The sequence below is a fragment of the Passer domesticus genome, chromosome W (genome assembly GCF_036417665.1).
Source record: "Passer domesticus isolate bPasDom1 chromosome W, bPasDom1.hap1, whole genome shotgun sequence".
Taxonomy (NCBI): domain Eukaryota; kingdom Metazoa; phylum Chordata; class Aves; order Passeriformes; family Passeridae; genus Passer; species Passer domesticus.
The window spans coordinates 11069473-11091035 of record NC_087511.1 but is presented as its reverse complement, the minus strand read 5'-3'; the positions used below and the strand labels follow the sequence as shown (position 1 = coordinate 11091035).

Sequence of the window (21563 nt, the reverse complement as noted above, 5' to 3'; positions counted from 1 at the left end):
AAATACTTAATTGTGAGGTTCAGTGACCCAAAAATTAATAAATCTGAATGCAGGTCAAGGTTTGGATTTCAAGTTCACCCTGTGTTATAGGTGATCATAACCAATAAAGTCTGTGAGAAAAACAACAAACCTTCAGGCAGACTACAAAGAGATTTTATCCCATATACAACAAATCCCTTCCTGTCTCAATTGACTGGAAAATATGTTTTAATATTATATCTTTGTATACTATAGAGATTCCTTTACTTTTAGTAAATACTGTTTATAAACATTCAAAATTTTAGAATTTTAAATCAGTAAAACTCACAAGAAATAGAAATTTTTTATACTATAATCTCACTCAAAAAATCCACCATTAAGCACAGAATTATTCCATTTCTTTTAAAACTGAGTTATCACTGCAGACAATTCATTATCAGATAACCTATTAAAAATAAAGGTAGCCAACTAGTGCCTAATAGATGTTTAGGTAAAAAAGTATAAGTAGCCAATAAACCCAAAAGATAGATAAGACAGGAGTTCAAGGTTAAAAAAAAACTAATGGCTGCTTGTGATGCCTACACCTGTTATGAACAAGTGAACAGTACTTTGGTTCAGGCATCATCATCCTTGATGTGCAGACCTTGAAAATTGTGCTAGGCCATATCTTCTCAGGAACTGAGGAGTCTGTCAAGATCTAACAACAACTACAACTCAATCACTTTATGTTATAAATATCTGTACCCCCCTTAAATCCATTGAGCTCTCTTGTATGGCAGCAGGCTACACAGCAATCTCCTCCTTGAGCAGAGGGATGCCTCTTAAGATTACTCCTTGCAGGTGAGACCCCTTATCCAGCATCTGATACCTATAACGAGGTAAGCAACATTTTGCATTAGGCCTAAAAGTATATTGTATGCTAGCAACATTTATATATCTAGCTAGAGCTTACTTATTAAAAGTGTAGTAAGTAGTGTTTGACTGCTATCAAAATCACTGTCTACATTGTTAAATCATTTAAATATTTTTCAAATTGCTCTCAAATTGCCATTCAATTATTGCTTAATGATCATTTGTCATTTACTTTTCATTCAGTCATCAATAACTATAATTTAATAATCGTTCAATGATTAATATAACCCCTTTAGTTAACCCCGCAACGATGACTTCTTTTAATAATTCACTTGTGACACCACTGCACGTGTAAGTTTAAATGGAAATGATAATTAGGAGCGGAGGCGTCTTTTATTAGGGCAGGTGGATGGGGAGAGGTTTTGTTTCCTCTTTGCGCGCAGCTCCATCCTCTTTCTGCGGACAGGGTGAGGCCGCGCGAGCCAGTTGTCACTGCTCTGGACACCGCTCCTTCCGTGTTTCCCCATTTCCCTGGAGAACGGACGACATTCTCTGATAACGCGTGGAGTCTCTGTCCATTCCTGTATAGTCCCTAGTCTCAGAGAGGGGGAGGTTGATGACTCCGCAAAGGCGACGGTACTGTGAGCCGCTTCACGTGTGTTTCGTGCTCTCTTTCCCCTCGTGTAGGACCGCGCTGGCGTGTAGGCCTCAGCAACAGCCAGGAGGAGGCGGAGCTGACGCGAGCGGACCAGCTGGTTCAGATCCCTCCTCGATCCACCCTTCTTCCTCAATTCTTTCTCTTTTTTGCATCTTTTCGTCTCTCTCCTGTGCGCTGCGTGTCTCATTCCGTGCTGCTGCCGCAGAAGGAAAGTGGTGGTGGCACCACCAGCTTCTTACCCTTCGCTCTCCCAGAAACAGTCTGAAGTCATCTGCAGGCTTCCGACATCGGCCGTGGAGTTTCTGCTCCGCCCCCTTCCAGGAGCAGGTACGCGGGCGCTGAAGGGTGGCTGCGGAAGGATGTGGACTTTATTTCTGAGAGCTGTTAGCGCGGTGGTGTTGTGCGCAGAGGAGCGCCGCGGGGGGTGCTTGGGCCTCCTCGGGGCGTTTTTGCTGCCCTCCGCGAGGCGAGGGCTGGCAGGACGTCTATCGTTTTCCCCGGCGGACTCTTTCACTCTGATGCGGCGGGAGGCCGGGGGCTAGGATGGCACACACACTACTACTCCCTCTTTAGTTGGGGCAGACAGGGAGCGAGACAATGAAGCTTCCTCAGTCCTCGCTGGGAGAGGAGCTGGGTTTGTTTGTTTTTTCTCCTTAGACCGGTAGCCTCCACGTCTTTTGTGTTTTGGTGTTGGGAGGGGGTGGGGTGAGGCGGGTGTGTCGAGGCGATGGCGATTAAAACATACCACGCTTTGAGCACTTGGCGGTGCCACCCTTTTTGTCTGGATTATCGAGCTGCATTTAATTGTCATTGGGAAATGCCTGGGTTTGATTCCCGTTCTTCGCATATACTTTGTCTTTTTGCTTCACCTAGATTATTGTTAGAGAGGTGTATACCTGAAATATCCTTGCTGGGGTTTTTTGTTTTGAGTTTGGTTTTTTTATGGTCCATTTTCTAGCTGAGGATATTCAGGTAAATAAGTATTTATTTAACCAACCAGTTTAGGTTTTATTAATGATGTAACATTAGTTAGTATTTGTATTCCCTTTATTATATTAAGTAATTAAGTTAATCTAGTAACTAAAGGGGGCCTACAATAAAGTAGGAGAGGGATTTTTTACAAGGGTGTGTAGTGATAAGAAAATGGGGAATGGTTTTTAACTAAAAGAGGGTAGGATTAGATATTAGGAAGAAATCCTTTGCTATAAGGGTGGTGTGACACTGGAACAGGTTGCCCCGAGAAGTTGTGGATTCCCAATCCCTGGAAGTGTTCAAGTCCAGGCTGGATGGGGCCCTGAGCAACCTGATCTAATGAAAGATTCCCTGCCTCTGGCAGGGGGTTGGAACTAGATGATTTTTAAGGTCCTTTCCAACCGAAACCATTCCAGGAGTCTGTGAAGTATTAGGGTAACTTGAAATGCTTTTATTATATATTTCACATAGTTCATAAGTTGTAGTTTCTTGGAAGTGCACTTGGTGTGCACAAAAGCTTAATTATATTTGCCACTCAAATAATCTAAATCTGCTGTTATTAGAGTTGACTTATGCCTCAGTTTAGTTGTAATTTGGAATTTAAAAATGTCTTAGTTATGAGACTGTTAACTTTAATAATAACAAAGTATATATGTTCCCCTTTTAGGTTGTCTGGGTAAATTTGCCAGTAACTGTGAATATCAGTGGTGTAAATTACTGTTTGAGTTAACACACTGAATTAAAAAGCTCCTTTTTATTGGGAGGTCAGGATTAAACAGGGACATCTCTTAAGTGTTAAGATTATTTTTGGAGGTAAGAGCAATCATTATATTTTTTGTAAAGGTTTGGTTGCAACCAGTCAACCAAAAGATTGGGGAATGTAAGGTCATGCGAGTGTAATATGTTAGATCTCTGATCATAGCCAGTTTTTTGTTCTTGCTGTGAAATAGAGATGAAAATGTCTGAGGTGACTGCCTCATGATGCTGCATTTTCTTGATTGAAGTATCTGCACTCCCTTTTCCTCTAGAAAAGAAGCTGTAGTTGTGTTAATTGAATTTCATGTTTTCCTCTTACAGTGGGTGTATGCTTGGCTGCTTCAGTTCTGTGGGGTTGTAGGAGTTGGCAGCTTTCAGAGATATAAATAGAAGCTGATTTCAGAGGCCCCTGTTGACAAGGTTTTGTGTCTGAGCCTTTAGATTAGTCTGTCACACTGCAGCCTTGTGACAGGCAGAAGCTAATGTGCTCAACCATGTGATCCAAGTGTTATGATCCAATTATTAAGAATTTTTAGAGCGGTGCCTCTGTCCAAATTAAGATGCAAACGAGAGCATAGGCTGAAGTCAATAGTATGGATTTTATTTAATAGTAAATGTGAGAGAGCTAGAAAGAAATATAAAAATGTGGGGGGGGAGGGAGAGTGACAGATTAAGTAGAAAACTTCACTCTGGATCCTGATGGTGTCGTGTTGATCCTCTTCTTGTCTTCTCAGTGGTGAGGGTCCAGCAAAACATAGAGTTCAATGGATTAATATATGTTTGGACCAGGTGAGAATGCCTAGGTGCCTCCCCTGGGGAGGGCAAGTTTGACACTGTCTCTTGCAACAGACTCTGGATCTGTTGCATCACTTTGCATCATGTGCAGTCATCTGGTGTAAGGCCTCAGGAACCAGTCTGGGGGGCACTTCAGGGGTCTGATGGTTTATGACACCTTCTCAGCTGCTTCTCACATGAATGTCCCAGGGTTTACAACTGAGCCAGTTCGTGTAAAAGAGGATGGATGTTCACTCCCTCTAACCAGAGGTTATGCCACACACCCAAAAACTCTCCTCCTTCCCCCTTGGTTGGGGGGAGTGTGTGCAAACCTGGCCTCAGCAGATGAGCCTGTGGGCTATGGCCTTCTTCCCCCCCCCCAACCCAGCAAGAGCTGATTTTCAGGACAGCTGTTGGGTTTAGCTTTCTCGTGGATACATTCTTCTCCCTCAGCCTTGTTTACTTCTCCCTAGACCTGAGATAATTGGACAGTAGTGTTACCTTTATCTTATCTCAGGTTCCATTAGGCAGCTTAACTCACAGTCCAAGGTTCCAGTCAGGAGGCATGTTCAGGGAGGGGTGGGCTTTGGTGGTCACAGCTTCTTTATACAGTTTTGCCATAATGGGAAAAAAAGTTTTTCATAACAATGTTTAAGCTATTAACCATATTATTTCAGTCTCTCACACAGAGTTTCTGAGAAAAGTTCAGGAAAGCAGATACATAATGGTATTTGCTTGTTTTTCAGGGTAACAGAACTGCATTTGTAAGGCCTTGGGTACTTACTGATCTTATAAAAGTTAATAAGGAAGAATTGCAGAAGTCTGTAATCTGTCTTTTCAGAAAACTTTACTTTTGCTGTTGGTTCAAAATATTAAATGGCATATTTTAGTGTTCTGATTATTAGATTAAACTCTGGAAAGTGTACTATAACCTAGACAGGTGGTATCTAGACCTTAAAGAGTGAAAAAGCAAAATTTCTTAAGCATTGGATAACAACTTAATCTTTTTTTTTAATAAGCAGCATGTATTTCAGGTAGTGAAGGACTGTGCTGAAAAAGAGCTATAAAGACTCATTTGTAATGTGTTAATATCATCATTAATACCTAAAGCTAAAATTAGTAAGTGCTGAAAGATTCTAATTTGAGTGGAGCAAGTCAAATGAGATTGATGATGATAGTGTGTGTTAGCACTTTTGATAGTGCTTTGAGTGTACCTGCGTGTAATAAGGCCAGAAGTACAGTCTTTATTTGTGTTATAATAACATAGAGCTACAATAAAGTGTGAATATTTTTTAAGGTCTTAGATTTTCTGTTGTGTCCACTGATTTGGTGTATGGCTGTAAAACTGCAAACTCTTAAGTGGTATATCAGAATAAGTACAAGTTTGTTTTGTAGTACTGAAACAAAGGTATAAATTGTTGAAATCCTGTGACCACCAGCAGGCAAGCAGGTTGATTTTACTCTTTTCTCCTGTTGTTGAATTACTTTGATCCCAGAAGTTTAGATTAACTAGACAAATACTGCTGTCAATTGCAGTTGTCATACTGTTGAGATATATGGTTATAGCTTGTAGTATGGCTTTTTTAAGTTATGAAAAGTATTTCTTTATACACTGGAGTTAATTAATGTTTGGTATGCTTGAGTTTTCATGAGCATCAGCAGACAAATATCCTGTTTTGTGGCTGCCCTTAAAGAGGAAGGTTGTAATCTAGAGTTTTCACTAAAATGTCTAAGTGCTATAGGCAGTACTTTCACTAAATCTAAATTTTTGGAGGACAAGTGTGTCCTCAATTTGTAGTAGATTGATTGGTTATTATAGTCTTAGTTCCCAGTGGCAATAAAACTAGGATTTGGTTGCTATATCAGTTTTTCTACTAGCCTTGTTTTGCAGAGGTCAACTGCCAGTGAAGTATTTTTATTCCTAACTTTTGCAGTTGATGGCAGAGATGAGGGTTAGAATTATCTACCTTTGAAAGATGCAGAAATCTGCCTATATTTTAAAGACAAAAGATTTAACTGGCTCTTTGGAAATGCATATAGTGTGCAAATGAATGTATGCAACAGTCTAAAATAGTTTTATTTTTCTTGGAAGAGTAAAATTTGGTTTAAGCATATTTCAGTAATGCATTTGGATCATCTGTTTTGAGGGCCTACTGTATGTATGTTGTTGCTAGTTAATATTCAGTATCGGGCTTTGTATGCAATTTAAGAAAAGGTAAAGGTCTTGTTATAGAAACGTCTCCTAAAGATATAAAATACAGTTTTAAAATTACTATTTCCCATCCTTCAGTGATTTTTGTTCTGTTTAACAAATGTATTGTGAAAGTACAAACTGCTAACAATGTTATTAGCATCAGAATGATACAAGATCACCATTACTGAAAAAGTGGAGCAATTCTTCTGGAGTCTGCAAAGATAAACTATGCTAATTACCAAAACTATTTAGTAGACCTAAACTTGGTCTTGCTTGTTTTACCTATCTAGCTGTGGTTTGTTTGGGTTTTTTTCTACCCTGTAAGTGCTCAGAGGTTAATAAATTTTTTGTTGGCCAGTTAATTAAATTTGGTCATAACCTGCACACATAGTTTGGTTTCTGATAACTATATTGCTTCTCAGTATTACTGTGTGTATTGGGTTTGTGTGGCAGGGTTTTGGTAGCGAGGGGGCCATGGAGTGGCTTCTGTGAGAAGCTGCCAGAAGCTTCTGCTATGTCAGATAGAGTCAATGCCAGCTGGCTTTAAGATGGACCTGCTGCTGGCCAATCAGCAATGGTGATAGCACCTCTGTGATAACATACTTAAGAAGGGAGGGAAAACTGCTGCACAACAGCAGCTGGAAGAGAGGAGTGAGAATGTGTGAGAGAAACAACTCTGCAGGCTCCAAGATCAGTGGAGGAGGTGCTCCAAGTGATGGAGAGGGGGCTGTGACCCTGAGGGAAGCCCATGCTGTGGCAGGTTTGCTGGTAGGACTTGTGACCCCATGAAGGACCCACGCTGGAGCAGTCTGTTCCTGAAGGACTGCACCTCATGGAAAGAAAAAGTGGAAGGGACCCACACTGAAGCAGTTTGTGAAGAAGTGCAGCATGTGGGAAGGACCCACATCAGAGACATTCATGGAAGACTGTTCCCTGAGGGAGGGACCCCACATTGGAGCAGAGGAAGAATGTGAGGAGGAGGGAACAGGAGAGACATGTAATGAATGGACTGCTACCCCCATTCCTTGTGGTGCTTGGGGATGGAAGGGTGGGGGAATAGAAAAATTGTGAGTAAAGTTTAGCCCAGGAAGAAGGGAAGAGTGTAGGGAAGGTGTTTTAACATTTGATTTTGTTTTCTCATTATCCCACTCAGATTTAATTGGTAATAAATTAATTTTTCCCAAGTTGAATCTGTTTTGTTTGTGATGGTAATTGGTGAATGATATCCCCTCTTCTTATATCAACTCATGACCCTTTCATTGTCTTTTTCTCCACCTGTCCAGTTAAGGAGGGGGAGTGATAGGGCAGCTTGGTGCACACCTGGCATCCAACCAAGGTCAACCCACTAAACTATGATAATGTTTTTTACCTCTCTTAGATGTTCCTGACAATGTTACTTATCAATACAATTGAAGTATTGAATTATATATTAACATCCATATAGCCATCTTTAAAAATGCTGATATCACTTTTTGTGGCCAAGGTAAGCAGACCTACTTTAATTCTATAACCTTGTAATCAGTTTTGGTGAAATGCCAGTTCTTAATGCAGTTCTTGGTTTTATTTACAGAATTGAAATGGCTCAGGAGACAAACCAGACCCCAGGGCCCATGCTGTGTAGTACAGGATGTGGATTTTATGGAAATCCTAGAACAAATGGCATGTGTTCTGTTTGCTACAAAGAACATCTTCAGCGACAGCAGAATAGTGGTAGAATCAGCCCAATGGGTAAAGGTTTGAGACGTGTTTTTTTTGTGTGTGACTTGAAAACAATGTATAGGTGATGAGATGTATTCAGGGGATCTTCTGTTAGCTGCATATTAAAACTATGAAGATCAAAGGAGATAATATTTTAAATCACAATAAAAATGCTTTTTTATGTAATGTATTCTGGCCCACTTGGTGTTGAACCTTAAGTTGGATTTTTACTTACTCTCTGCTACAGTTGTGTTTTTATATAATCCTTGTGTTTTGGTCATCAACAATATAGTCTATATTAAGAAGATGCAGTAGAATGAGGAAGGATTTCAAATGGTTCATAACTGCATTAAAATGTGCTTGACTAACTTGTATTCTATGCTTTGCTTATAATTAACTTCTCAAATTTCTGTTATGTAGGGACAGCTAGTGGTTCAAACAGTCCTACCTCAGACTCTCCATCTGTACAGAGAGCAGATGCTAGCTTAAGCAACTGTGAAGGTACCGCTAGTAGCACATCTGGAAAATCAAGGTAAGATTATAGAATCATTTAGGTTGGAAAAGACCCTTAAGATAATCAAGTCCAACCATTAACCTAACACTGATCAGTCCACCACTAAACCATGTCCTTAAGTGTCACATCCACATGGCTTTTAAATACCTCCAGGGATGGGGACTCAACCACTTTCCTGGGCAGCCTCTTCCAATGCTTGACCACCCTTTCAGTGAAGAAATTTTTTCTAATATCCAATCTAAACCTCTCCCGGCACAACTTGAGGCCATTTCCTCTTGTCCTATCCCTTGTTACTTAAGAGAAGAGATCAACTCCCACCTCTCTACAGCCTCCTTTCAGGTAGTTGTAGAGAGCAATAAGGTCTCCCCTGAGCCTCCTTTTCTCCAGGCCAAACACCCCCAGCCCCCTCAGCCGCTACTCATAAGACTTGCTTTCTAGACCCTTTACCAGATGAAGGTATTATTTTGAGGTTTGAATGAACTGTGAGTATATAGCAAGTTAAAGTAACGTTGCCTTATTACAGACAGTTTCTGCAGAGGAAAGTGACATAGCACTTCACAGTGCTTTATGAATCTTTATAAATTAGGACTAATTAGTGTTTGGTATTGGACTACTACATTCACAAGGACATTTCCGGTTTATCTGGGGAAATATTTGCTACAGTTTGCCTAGTTTCTTCTAGGGAAGAGACATAGAAGTACAGGTGAAGAATGTGTGTCAATAATAACTGATCAGGTAGTCTGATGGATTTTGACAGTTTAAGCTCTTATGTACTCTAAACTAATGTAATCACCCATTTCACTGTATGTAAACAGAAACGTGCCTGTTGCCGCTTTGCCTGTAATGCAGCAAATGACAGAAATGAGCATTTCAAGAGAGGAGAAAGTATCACCAAAAACAGACATCAAGCCAGGTATGTTTGCAGAGTAACACTGGATACAACTGGCTTAACAGAAGCTGACAATGTATTTACTTTCTCTTAAGAAGGCATCTCTGTGGTGATTGTCTTGAGGAACTGTTAATTATGAATGCTTCTTGAGTATTAACATTCTCAGAATCAAGAAGACTTACTAGTGCCAGAACATAGTTTTCAGACGTGTTCAATTTTAGTACATAACTTTTGGCACTTGAGGAGCATTTTGGCTATCAAACCTTCATTTTTAAAAATAAGACACTTAAATTGTATCTGGGTGCAAGATGTTCAATTTTGAAGTCAGTGTCAATTTCTTTATAAAGCCTAGCAGTACAGTTTCTGCTGACTTGTGGCAACCAAAATGGTTTGTTGTGTTTGAAAAACAGGGTTCTTAATTCTGTTCTACAGAAGGATGAGAATAGGGCAGAAGGGAATACTTGATTTAAAATACTAAAAAAGACTGCTAAAGGGTCTTGGACTAAGTGAGTAATCAGTAGATATAACTGAAATGCTGTTGTGTGGATATGGAGTATTTACTGCATTAATTGCTTAGTAAGAATGTTCAATTTTAAAAAGTGAGCAAATTAATGTTTATTATATGGCAGTTTATTCAAATGGATATCTTAATGTACCCGTTTGATATCTATAGATATTGATACTTGTTAATTTTAATAGTTCTGAAAGTCTTAAAACATTGAAAGCTGATTTTTAATAGGAAAATGTGTTTGCTAGAATTGAAGATAAAATTACTTCTTTTGTGTTGAAGATTCCAGAATGTACCACTCAGCAGTGTATACATGCATCCTTGGGTCTTTGTTTAGGACTGCTGTTACAGCTAGTAGTTAATTGCTCGGGTTTTGTACACAGGTTTTTACTATTTTAGTTGTCATATTAAGTTAAAATTGTGACATGAAATAAATTACAGTTGCTTTTAGTATATTCTTTTTTGGTTATGTACAGACTGAGGAGATTTTTACATGTTTCAGCTTCCTGTAACTTGTATTATATGAAGAGACTTATTGTATGTAACTTAGAAATTTATACTTTGTTACAATATTTATAAACCCATATTGTCTTGTTATGTACATATTGGTACCTGAAAAAGTGATAGGCGGGAAAGAAAAACATAAATTGGTAGCGGTGGTCAAGTAATATCTGAATTTTGTCTTATTTAAACTGCTAATAGGGATTTGTCATTTTGCTAACTATAAAGGTTAGTCTTCTATTTGTGTTGACTCAATATTCTTTTTTTTATAACAAGGCAACTAAATGGTAGTGTCACACACAGCACTCTATTGATTAGAATAGGAAGAAGAAAAAAAATCCCTAAAAGCAACTCAAGATAATAATCTTGCAGCTTGAAACTCGGAGTTGAAACCAGTCAAAGCTCTGTTAAAGCTTGCATAGAGATAATTGGGAAAATGACTATGGAATTTAAATGTTTGGAAAACAAACTTCTATAACAAAATTGTCTTTCTTAGTACATATCCTTAAATTCTTGAAACAGTCTTCAGCTGATCTAAAAGTTGGGAGCAGATTTTAGACAGCACAGAATAGTGCCTTTGTCTGCTGTTTTTAGATTACAAAGGGTTTATTAGACATTTAAGATACAGCGTTTGCTGTATTTACTAGTACATTGATCCTGTGTCTTGCAGTCAAAAAAAGCTGGCCTCAACTTTTTTATAAATCCCTATTGTATTTGGGTTAGTTTCTTTTTTTTTCCTTTCTCTTTTTCTGATGCATCCAATATGTGTTGGTCTCTCTTGAGGAGGAGCTGAAACAATAATAGATAATTAATGTCACCTTGTAAAACAAAGCTAATACTTTCTATGAGATGTAATTCTCTAAGCTAATGCATGTCATGATGTTGCTAATGAAAATAGTTTTATCTGTAGTCTCACCTTGGCAATTGAATTTCATAACTGTCTATTAGATGGTAGGTCTGGAACAAACAATGTAGCCTTCAAGAAAAGTAGGTTTGGGTTTTTCTTTTCTTAAGCATTATGAAGACTTATTCTCCAAGTCAAAGTTCTAAATAGTTAGGTCTGCACAATTGTCTTTAAGTCTGTGGGCTAAAAGAATACTCTCATGCTGTTTGGATTTTAAGCATCTGATTCCAGAAGGTTCTGAAGTTGAATAAAATTAATCTTAAAAGGCTTGTATTTTCTTTTGTTTTTCTCAGGTTGAGGTTGTAATCTGGATTCTCATTCAGAACAAATCAGGTCTGAAGGCAATGAATCATATCTTAGCATTTGAAGGAAGAAAGGCATAATAGATATAACTGGCCTACTTGGTTATAATTTAAATGTCTAACATACTATATTTTAACTTATAGTTTCTTAGTTCAACTTTGTTGCTTGTTGTAGTTTTGTAATTGAATTGTGGCACGTGTTCAGTTGCTTATCTGATGAATTGTGTAGAAGTCAATGAAATATAAATACCTTTCTATCAAAACTCCATAACTGGGCATTAATTTTATATAATGCATTTTATAGGCTTTTGATCTGCTTCTGCACTTCTTAACTAAGGATTTAATTTTTGTTCAGTCTTGACCATAGTCAGAATATACCCAAAATATTCTAGAGATATTGTTCATATTTGTGGGGTTTTTTCCCCATGCTAACTTACAGGAATTAAATGCCAAAACTCCCTTATATAACTACTTTACTTTCCTTGTGTTGATCATTGCATCAGAGCAATACTAAGTTGGTGAGGCGTAGTAGAGGCCTTGAAGAAACCTGTTTTGTTTAAGCAAATTTTTAAATGGCAACAAAAGACTCATACAAGAGAGATGACTTGCATATTGAGCACTAAAACTCAACTGTTGTGAAAACAAATATGTTTAAATAATTATATTGTATCAAGTCATAGCATATTTCTAGCATTTTTGTGGGTCACAACCTTTCTGAATAAATCTCTCAGGGCTGTTAGTGTTTCCAGGCTTAATTAGTCTAGTGTGCATATCAAAAACCTTATTTTTCTGAACCCAGTAATAGCTTTGTTTTACAGAGCAGTGTGGTGAGTTATCACTGAAGCCACAGCTGTGCAATAGTGCTGCCTATGAAGAAGGTGAACTGGAAGTTGAAATGTATATGGTCTTGTGTAAAATAAGTGGTAAAATTCTTCCACAAACACTGTTAACTTACAGTCTTATTCCATCCATGTTGTAAGTTGCTCTTCCCATTCCTGAATGTTGTCATATAGTGAAATTAATGAGATGATGGTTAGCTCATTTTTCTTTTGGCTCCATACCAAGCCAATATGATGCGTTATTTTAATGTTCAACACCACAGCTGTCTTACATGCAAGACCCTGTTAAGGGATGTCCTCACTTATGTTATAGATAAAACCAGTAGCTATGAAATTTACAGTGTTACAGAGAATATTCTGAGTAATATGCTGAATATCTTATGAGCTATTGAATGTTCAAGATGATAGATTATATTGCTTGCTTCTTGTTTTAATAACTAATTCTGATTTGTTTTCAAACATAGCTATAGTATTTAAATGTGGGTGCTATCTGTAGACAGTTCCTTTGTGGCTGTCAATAAAATCATCAGATATATCAACTTTGTCTTGTGTTCAAAATTACCTTCACATTTCCCATGTCTGCTGTAGCTCAAGTAGATGCCCTCAATTGAAACAATTCTGAAATGGAGCTAATAATCTCCTTGCAGTCTTGAAGCCATCTATCTTGAAGAATAAGTCTGGAGACCGAACTGCTGGTCCTGTGCTTGTTGTGAATAACGTGCTATCGTATCTTTTTGAGAGATGTGCAAAAGTCATCAAGTCTTGATGGCAGCCAATCTAAACCATATTTTAGTGTGATACTTAACAGGGGAATCTATTATATTGATGTAAGAGTAAAAATATTCAGTGTGCCTGTTGAGCATGTGAGAGATGAGTTTCATGCTGCAGAATAATTTTATCCCAGTTCTTTGGCATCAAATTGAATATACAGTTTATTCTTTAGCATTTTATCATGGACAGGTAGATCAGCATAGCAGTTGCAGTTTCTAAATAACAAAATATTTATTCTCAAGTTTGATAAAGCATAATAAATACTGTCCATCTTATTGACTCAAACTTTATATACAAGTCAGTTGTGTTAATGTGCAGCACAAGAATTATGTAATTTGTAGTATAGTCTTCAGTTCTGGTGCTGTGGAAGTGCTGTATGTTTTTCTGATGACTTTTGGAAGCTCTTTGTCTATTACCTTTATCCCTTCTTCTGTTTTATTTTTTCCAGCCCTTCTGTGGTAAGAGTTGGGGTTTACCTTCATGTAAAAGTAGTTAGAATGCTTAAAGCTTTTTTTTTTTTAATGCTTTCAGGCATTTCACTCTTCACTGGCATGCTTACTGCTTCCTATTACTGTGGAAGTCAATGCATTTTTTTAAACTGATAAGGTACTATTTTGGCTAATTTGTTTGGGTATACAGGAAGCTTTTAAAACCTTGCTGTTACTTTAGTAGTCCTTTCTGGATTAATTTAATTTATTGCCAATTAAAAAAATAGAGCATGATAGTAAGAAACAAAGAAAACTAGAAATGCCTTCCCTTCACCCCTTTCATCCTAGACCCATCTTTACTTCCAGACTCTTCTACCTCCTCTCCCTATATTCTGAGTAATGCAGGAGGAAATGGTTGCAGTCAGTTCATAACTGTTCTCTGCTCTTCCTTCCTTCTTGCACATTTTACCTGCTCCAGCATGGGTCCCTCGTACAGGATACAGTCCTTTATGAACTGCTCCAGCTGTATTGGTTTGTGTAAGGAAAACCACTGTCAGTTCTGACAGTCTAGTTACAGAACCACAGAATGGGTCAGGTTGAAAGGGACCAGTGGGCCATGTGGTCTGACCTCCCTCTTCAAGCAGGGTCATTCTGGAGCACATGGCACAGGATTGTGTCCAGGCAGTTCCTGAATATCTCTAGTGAGGGAGACTCTACAACCTCTCTGGGCAAACTGTCCCTGTGCTCAGTCACCTGCACAGTAAAGAAGTTCTTACTCATTGTCATGGTTTGAGGCTGGCACAATGCCAGTGCCCCCATGAAAATACACTTTCCCTAGTGGCTTCTGTGAGATGTGATCAGGAATAGAGCAAAGGAGGTTCCAACTTAGGAATAAAGGAAACAAACTTTATTAACTACAGCATCTAAAAAGGAACAGACACAAAACTAAGAATGAAAACCCTCCAAATACATTCCTCCTCCTCCCCCCTTTTCCTCCACAGCATGCAATAACACGAGAGATTTCCACACTGTCACCATCTCTCAGATAATCAACTTTTGAGTCCATCGTCACCCCTCAAATAATCAACTCTCAAGTCCATCAGGGAGAGAGGAGTCTCCCCTTGCACCATAGGCTTCTCCCCGGAAACACAATTGAAACCTCTTGTGTTTCCATGTCACTCATGGCACCGCCCAGAGAATATTTGCCCTTGTGACTTCTTTCTTCTATGTCCAGTGCTCTCACCACTGCACATGGACCAGAACTGCCTTTAAGGTTCCCCTTTTAAGGAGGCCCCGCCCAGTTCCAACAAAAGCAGCAGTCTCTCAACCTCAGGACACCAGTCCCCCCTAAATTTCACCCCCTGGGGCCGAGGGACCTCGTGAACAGAGATCTTCCTCTTCACTGAAGACAGAGGGCATCCCACACCCTCCTCAGCCGTCTCTGTTCTTGCCACTGCTTCACTGCATGCTCTTTGGCTTCAAGGCATTGCCTCCCCCTAAATGCAGTCTCTGTGTCACAGGAAAAACATAGGTCTGTCCATGGCCATACAAGAAAGAGTCCAGCTCAAGGCCACTCAATCATCTCCCACCTAGGATTCTTCTCACCTCTTCTAACATCTCTCACTTGTACTCACTTTCATCACACTTGCCCATCTCCTCTTGCTTCATCTCTCTCCTCATTCAGCTTCAGGAGGATCAGCATTTGTAAGGTTCCCATTATTCTAGAAAGGGGTTAAAATCTTCGCCTCTGTCTGCCCAGAACTCCCACAGCTGCCGGGCACTTTTTTCACTCCGCATCCCCCACTTTTCCTTCTGGCCGGCTGCGCTGCCAGTCCATGATATTGAATTTCAAGGCAGCACAGGCACTGTCTCTCTCTCTCCATCGCTCTCCCGGGGGGTAGGGGGGGCCCCGATGCTTCTCAGGGCTCCTCCACCCTTCCATCTTGCAAGGCCTTCACCCCCCTCCTTTGCCCAAGGCTCTGGCCTACCTCACCCAGCCGCATGGCCTCCCCTCCCCCACCCATCCCTGGCTGGGCAGGGGAGGTCTGACCTCCTTCACTGACCAGAACCAAGAGAGAGTTCTCCTGGGAGTTCTTGCTTTTAACCCCCTGTGTTCTCAGAGGTGGTCCATACCTTCAGTGACCAAACCAGGTGCCAATATTCAAATCCAAGCACTGATTGGTTTGATCACAACCTCCCAAAAAACTCACTTCCTCCGTAACCTATGACACTTTACCCACAGCAACAGTCCCTTCAGGCATGTACCTGCTATGTTACAGACTTATCCACAGCCACAGATGCTTCAAGGTATTACCTTCTCCAGTGTGGACTTCTTGAGCCACAATCCCTTTAGAGGTGTACCTGCTCTGGCACAGATGTAACCATGGCCACAGATGCTTCAGGGTGTCCTGTTCCCACAGGGACTCATCCAAAGGTCACAGTCCCTTTGACTTGAGTTCACACAGAGTTCCAGCCTGTCCAGCACAGCAGCAATGCACTGGCCGTTTGCCAGCCCTTGTGCATGCATGGTCATTGCTGGTATCCAAATGTTCCCAGGCACAGCAGAGTAAGACGATAAGCAGTGAAAGCAAAAAGCAGCCACTAATGAGCACTAGAGTTTATTTTGCAGTCAGGCAAGTAAGCCCATGGCAAGCCCAGGAGCCTGCTGATGACTAGTTAAACAGCACTAACAGCTATAAATTTGACCTAGCACATTCCAGTCAAGTCTGTTGTTATCTCAAACCCTTCAAGCACTTTGTTGGGTGCCAAAAAGGTCTGTTGTGGTTTAACCCTGGTAGGCAGCTAAGCACACACAGCTGCTCACTTGCTTACTCCACCAGAGAATTGGAAGGTTCCCTTTTTCCATCTGCCATAGCTTATAACTAGCATTTCATTTTAAACAGACTGGTAATACAAAAAATCAAAAAGGAGCTTGATCATGCTACTTGATTTGGGAGATGTTTAATCCATTTCTTAATTCCTGTCAGCTAAGGTGTGTGGTATCCAACAGGTTTACACTGTAGCATCAGTGTTTTTAACCTGATTTTTTTTTATCATAGGCTTTCAACTAGAATATCTAATACTGAACACTACTTTCCTTGGGGTTTAAAGAAGAGTTCAAAAGGTTATATCTGTTAATTTTGAAAATATTAATTGTCAAGGCAAAGGAATTGCTTAACTTAAAAAAAGCAGCTGTTGAAATTACTCTGAAAAGTATTAATAGAAGTTATGATTGTAGTGCTATACCTTTGCTTTTTATTAATAGCATGCTTAAGTATGGAAAAAACGTTATATATCCAAGACTGGATAGTATTGTTGTCCTCAGAATTAGCAAAATAGTGTTGATGCTGAACTCTTCACACTTTCTAGAAGAATCTATAGAATATTCAAAAATAAAGTCAGTAAAGAGCTTGAGTTGTTCCCTAGGACTTACAGCTATAATATTGTATAAGAAAAGACTGATTCTGTGTATAAGACATTTTGGGTGTGAGCACTGAAAGTTCCTTGTGGCCTCTAAAAGTTTGTCACTACTGAATCTTGTTTACAATCTGAAATATGAACTGACTGGAGGCTCTCTTTGTTCACTTCTACAGTGAATTGTGAAATGGGGCTTGGATCTATGAGGCTTTGTGTTAGTAGTAATAGGCATATGAACATAAGACAAATAAAATCTTATAAGAGCAAGTATTAATAGTAAGGATAATAAAATGTTAACTATAAGGGGTTCATGATGTTAAAAAAAATCCACTTTCAGAATGCAATGCTTACTGATCTAAAAGGATCTCAACTAAGAAATCATATTTATGGGCATAAAGTTGGTTACAAGTGAGTCCTTTAAACCTATAGTCTCAATCATTAATTATGGAGTGTATTTTATACTTTGCTCATTATTTTTTAAAACAATAGATGTAATCATACAATTGAGTGTCCAGGAATACTGAACAGGGACAGACTCTCTGAGTTGTATGCATTAAAGTTTGTATACAAACACATCTCCCTTGTGTTTCCTCTGCACTAATTTGGGTATTTAAAGGATTTTTAAAACAACTGATAAAAAATTTAATTTTTCAAAGAAAACTAACAGATCCACTGAAGTTCACAGAAGGACCCATTTTTATCCTGCATAGAACTTGGATAAAAAGTGAGAAATGTAACCAAAAGTGTTCATGACAAAGGCAATTGAAAAATAAACCATTTTGACTCAAACTGCTTGATCATTAAGGTTGAATATAGTACAAGGATACTGATATCCAATGTAAATATGTACTCTTTTCTTTAAATTGCTGAAGAAAAGTGCCTGAAATAAGGGCTTTTTTGAGCTGTGTGGCTTGTAGTAGTATACTTGGTGTATCACAAAATCAGTGGTTTGAAGCTCAAGAATGTTAGGTGGTATACTGTTTGAGGTTTTAGATCACCTGACTTTGCAAGTATAATGGCAGAGTAACTTGGTACTATGACAAAAAAGCATTATTGTAAATGTAATTAATTTAATTAATTTACTATGGTCCTATTGACTATTTTCCACAAGTATCCCCTGTGTTTAACAACTTAGTGTTGTTATTGTTTTAGATTAATTTAAACTGGATCATATGACTTTTAATATTGTGTGTACAGGACCTATATGGGTGTATACAGGTGATAACACTAGGTATGCTGTATTTTCTAGATGATGGAACGGTGGGAAAAACTTGATAATTTTCTGTAGAGATAAAAGGGAAGTTAATCGAATACCTATTCTACTTACCACTTCAGACAATAAACTTCAGGGTCTTAGTAGAGGGGATTTTACTGTTAATAAATACAAACATGCTGGTGAAGTCAATAAAAGGAAGAAAATAACCTTTATTTCTTTTGCTTGCTTTAACAGTTGTTACTCAACCAAGCCCATCAGTTTCTCAACCTAGTACTTCACAGAGTAAAGAGAAAACTTCTGAACTGCCTAAACCAAAGAAGAACAGATGTTTCACATGCAGAAAGAAGGTTGGCCTTACAGGTATGATAGTACTCTGTTAATATTGAATTGATTTATTAGTTGCCTCTTACTAGATTGTCTTGGTTTGAAAAGACAGGTGTCTGCTAAGGAAGGCAGAAGCCTCCCCTGAAATGGAAAATGTAAACCCCCTCCCTCCAAATTATTATAATTTTGAAATTAAAATGCTCTCAGGCAAAGATATGGGAATAGGAATAACAGTTCATTACTAGGAAAACTAAAAACACAAATGTAATAGTACAAACAAAAATAACAAACTACTGACAGAGTCAGAATATGACCTGACACCCTGTTGGTCAGGGTGTTGGTAGCACTCCAACTGAATGGTGGCTGCAGTCCTCCTAGAGTGACAGATGTGGTTCTGTTGAAGCAGTGATCGTGTAGAAGGGAGTAGTTTTTCTCTGAAGGTCCAGTGGTGGTGTAGATGGGCCTGGTCTTCCTCTGGGAATCCAGTGGAGAAGACAGCTGCTCCTCTGGGAATGCAGTGGGAAAAGGCTGCTCTGGTATCCCAAAATCTCTGATTATATCCAGGAAGGAATGCTTGGCTCCTCCCCCTGGGCAGATCATCTCACAATGGGATGGTGTAATTTTATCAGTCATGCAGTGACACTCAATGGCCCATTAACAGAAGTTATTTCCTGGAGGGAGGATTGGTTTGTGGAAGAGATAAAGAAAACTTCCCAATTAACAGAAAATAACTGCCCTACCTCTGACAGATGCAAATAGAATACACACATTATCTTTCAATCCAGGACATAGATTAAATTTGTTGAAAACTGTAGGCATTAAACTTTTGCTTGCTGTTACAAAATACATAATGTTAGATCCCTTAATGGAGTTGATATTTGAAAATATTCATTCCACTTAATCTGTTTGATACAGAAGATGCACATACCCCCTTTGAACTGGCTAAGCCCTTAATTTATAGCTTTCTTAAGTCTGAAGCTTCCTAGTGATGTTTTTTTTCCTTTTCTTTATACAGGGTTTGATTGCCGATGTGGAAACTTATTTTGTGGACTTCACCGTTATTCTGACAAGCATAACTGTCCATATGATTACAAAGCAGAAGCTGCAGCAAAAATCAGGAAAGAGAATCCAGTTGTGGTGGCTGAAAAAATCCAGAGAATATAAACTAGTCTATTTGTGAAATTACTGACTTTTGTTTTATTTTAATATGCCCTATGAAAGCATTAAAGAGCAGATGCATGGCCATTTTCCTTTGTTCTCCAAAGTTTTAATTTTAGCCTTGTCTGTCTTAATGTTTTTTCACAATGTTTGGGTGTTTGTTACAGGCCAAATTGGATAGATACAGTCCTTGAAAATGTATATGCTTTCCACAGAATATGATTGGATGGCTAGAACCTGCACAGGAATACACATGCACAGAAGACAGGCTCTAGTTCACATGTGCTAAAGAGACGTTTACTTAATGTTTGCTGCAGATCTGCCTTTTGAGATGTTCAAGGTGTTTATGACAAGCCAAAGACTCTGCCTGTTTGGGAGAAGGATATGTCAGAAAGGCTGATGGTCTACTTCTATCCATTTGAAATCTTATTTTATTTTTACTTTCCATGCTCCATTGTATTCCAGCAGAATATAAGACATGTAGAGGGCTCTACCATCCAGTAAGATGAGTGTTGGTGCCATATTTAATAAAAATTAATTTAGCAATTGCAATGAGAAAAATGGGAAAAATCAGATATGTATGAGAAGAAAACTATTTTAGAACAGATAACTTGAGAATAATGATTATAATAATTTCCCAAAAGAAATGTCCTGTTAGAAATTAAGAACTGTTCTGCAACAGTTGTATGCTTTTCCTTGCATAGCTAATAATGTTGTGTAGCACAATATTGTGCTAAGATTAACTTAGAAAACAAAAGCTACGGGTGGTATTTTTAGAAATAACACAGCAACTCTATCAAGTGACACATGCATCCGTGTAAGTTGCAGAAGTATTTGAGCAGTTTATTATTCATGTGCTTCTTAAATTCAGCACATTCTGGGTTCAAAAGATTATTAGGAGCTTTTTTCAGTTAAAAAAAAGAGAAGTTTTAAATGTAACAATTGTTGTGTATGGGAATCATACCCAACATGACTCCTGTAGACTTAAGTGGGAGCTGGAACTACTCTTGGAAGGCTGCTTTATAATTTTTAATTGTATTTGGGTGTAGGTCTGCAGTGTTCTTGGGTGTTTTGCATGGGCTCCATTATCTACAGCTTTGTATAATAACTAGAAAGGACAGTATAGTTCACTGATGCTTGTCTGGTAAAATAATTTCTGTGTTATAATGGAAGGGGGTTTTGTGATGTATGAAAATTGTGGTGGTTTTTTATATAATCAAGTATAGTGTAGACTAGTGTTGTAATGCCTCTCCATGTATATGTACACAAGATGCTACTTATGATTTGTATTGCAGTGTTCAATCTTAGTTTTTTAGTTTACTATTAAAAAATCAAGCTTTTGCTTTAAATTTGTTCTTTCAATTAGTTATCAGATATGCAAGCATGTACAGATAGTTCATGCTTAGGTATTGCACATAATCACTCTATCCAGCATCTATGCTCTGCTGTATTATGTAAATAATAAAAATGATGTACAGAAGGAAATACTTTTTGTGGTAGTTCATTGGATTTAGTTATTGCTGTAACTTAAAAGTGGCCCTGTGGCGGTTGGGATACAAAACTAATACTATAGATTTTTTTGTTTTTTCTTAAACCATTCTAACCTCCTTATTTCTTATTTTGACATACTGACTTCTTTAAGATTACTTGTTGAGGTCAGAAAAGCATGAACAGCTGGAATACAGGTAACTAGTTGATGACCAGATAAAGATGTCAGCAAACAACGTTCTTAAAAAGGAATGAAGGACATAGTAGTGAGCTTTAAAAGTTTCTGTTCTGTTGTGGGTTTTGGGTTGTTTTTTTCTCCTTTTGGCTACAGAAGTTATTTCTGGTGGATCTGTTCTAATACAGCCAGTGTACTGACTGCATTGTTTTGTTAAAATCTTCATCAGAAGGCCTGGGCAGAGCT

The 21563-nt window shown here is 38.6% G+C and overlaps 1 protein-coding gene across 4 annotated transcripts; it reads left to right on the top strand.

The window, feature by feature from the left end:
* Positions 1-1550: 1550 nt before the first annotated feature.
* Positions 1551-21139, top strand: LOC135288989 (AN1-type zinc finger protein 5-like). Of its 4 annotated transcripts, none has more exons than XM_064402359.1 (7): positions 1551-1816; positions 7564-7668; positions 7756-7919; positions 8304-8415; positions 9213-9310; positions 18407-18532; positions 19512-21139. In XM_064402359.1, exons 3-7 carry the CDS (start codon positions 7763-7765, stop codon positions 19658-19660), a joined length of 642 nt encoding a protein of 213 aa, XP_064258429.1. In that variant the 5' UTR covers positions 1551-1816; positions 7564-7668; positions 7756-7762; the 3' UTR covers positions 19661-21139. The 4 variants fall into 4 exon arrangements, with proteins under 4 accessions (XP_064258429.1, XP_064258431.1, XP_064258432.1 ...); XM_064402362.1 differs by having other exon boundaries at positions 1552-1816; positions 7756-7913; XM_064402360.1 differs by lacking the exon at positions 1551-1816 and adding an exon at positions 1828-2123.
* The last annotated feature ends 424 nt before the right edge of the window (positions 21140-21563 follow it).

Bases quoted from the DNA above. Each gene is read 5' to 3' on its own strand.
- LOC135288989 (XM_064402361.1), top strand. From the start codon at position 7,763: ATGGCTCAGGAGACAAACCAGACCCCAGGGCCCATGCTGTGTAGTACA. The intron at 7,920-8,303 runs GTTTGAGACGTG...TCTGTTATGTAG, and splicing joins AATCAGCCCAATGGGTAAAG to GGACAGCTAGTGGTTCAAAC. The intron at 18,533-19,511 runs GTATGATAGTAC...TTCTTTATACAG, and splicing joins AAAGAAGGTTGGCCTTACAG to GGTTTGATTGCCGATGTGGA.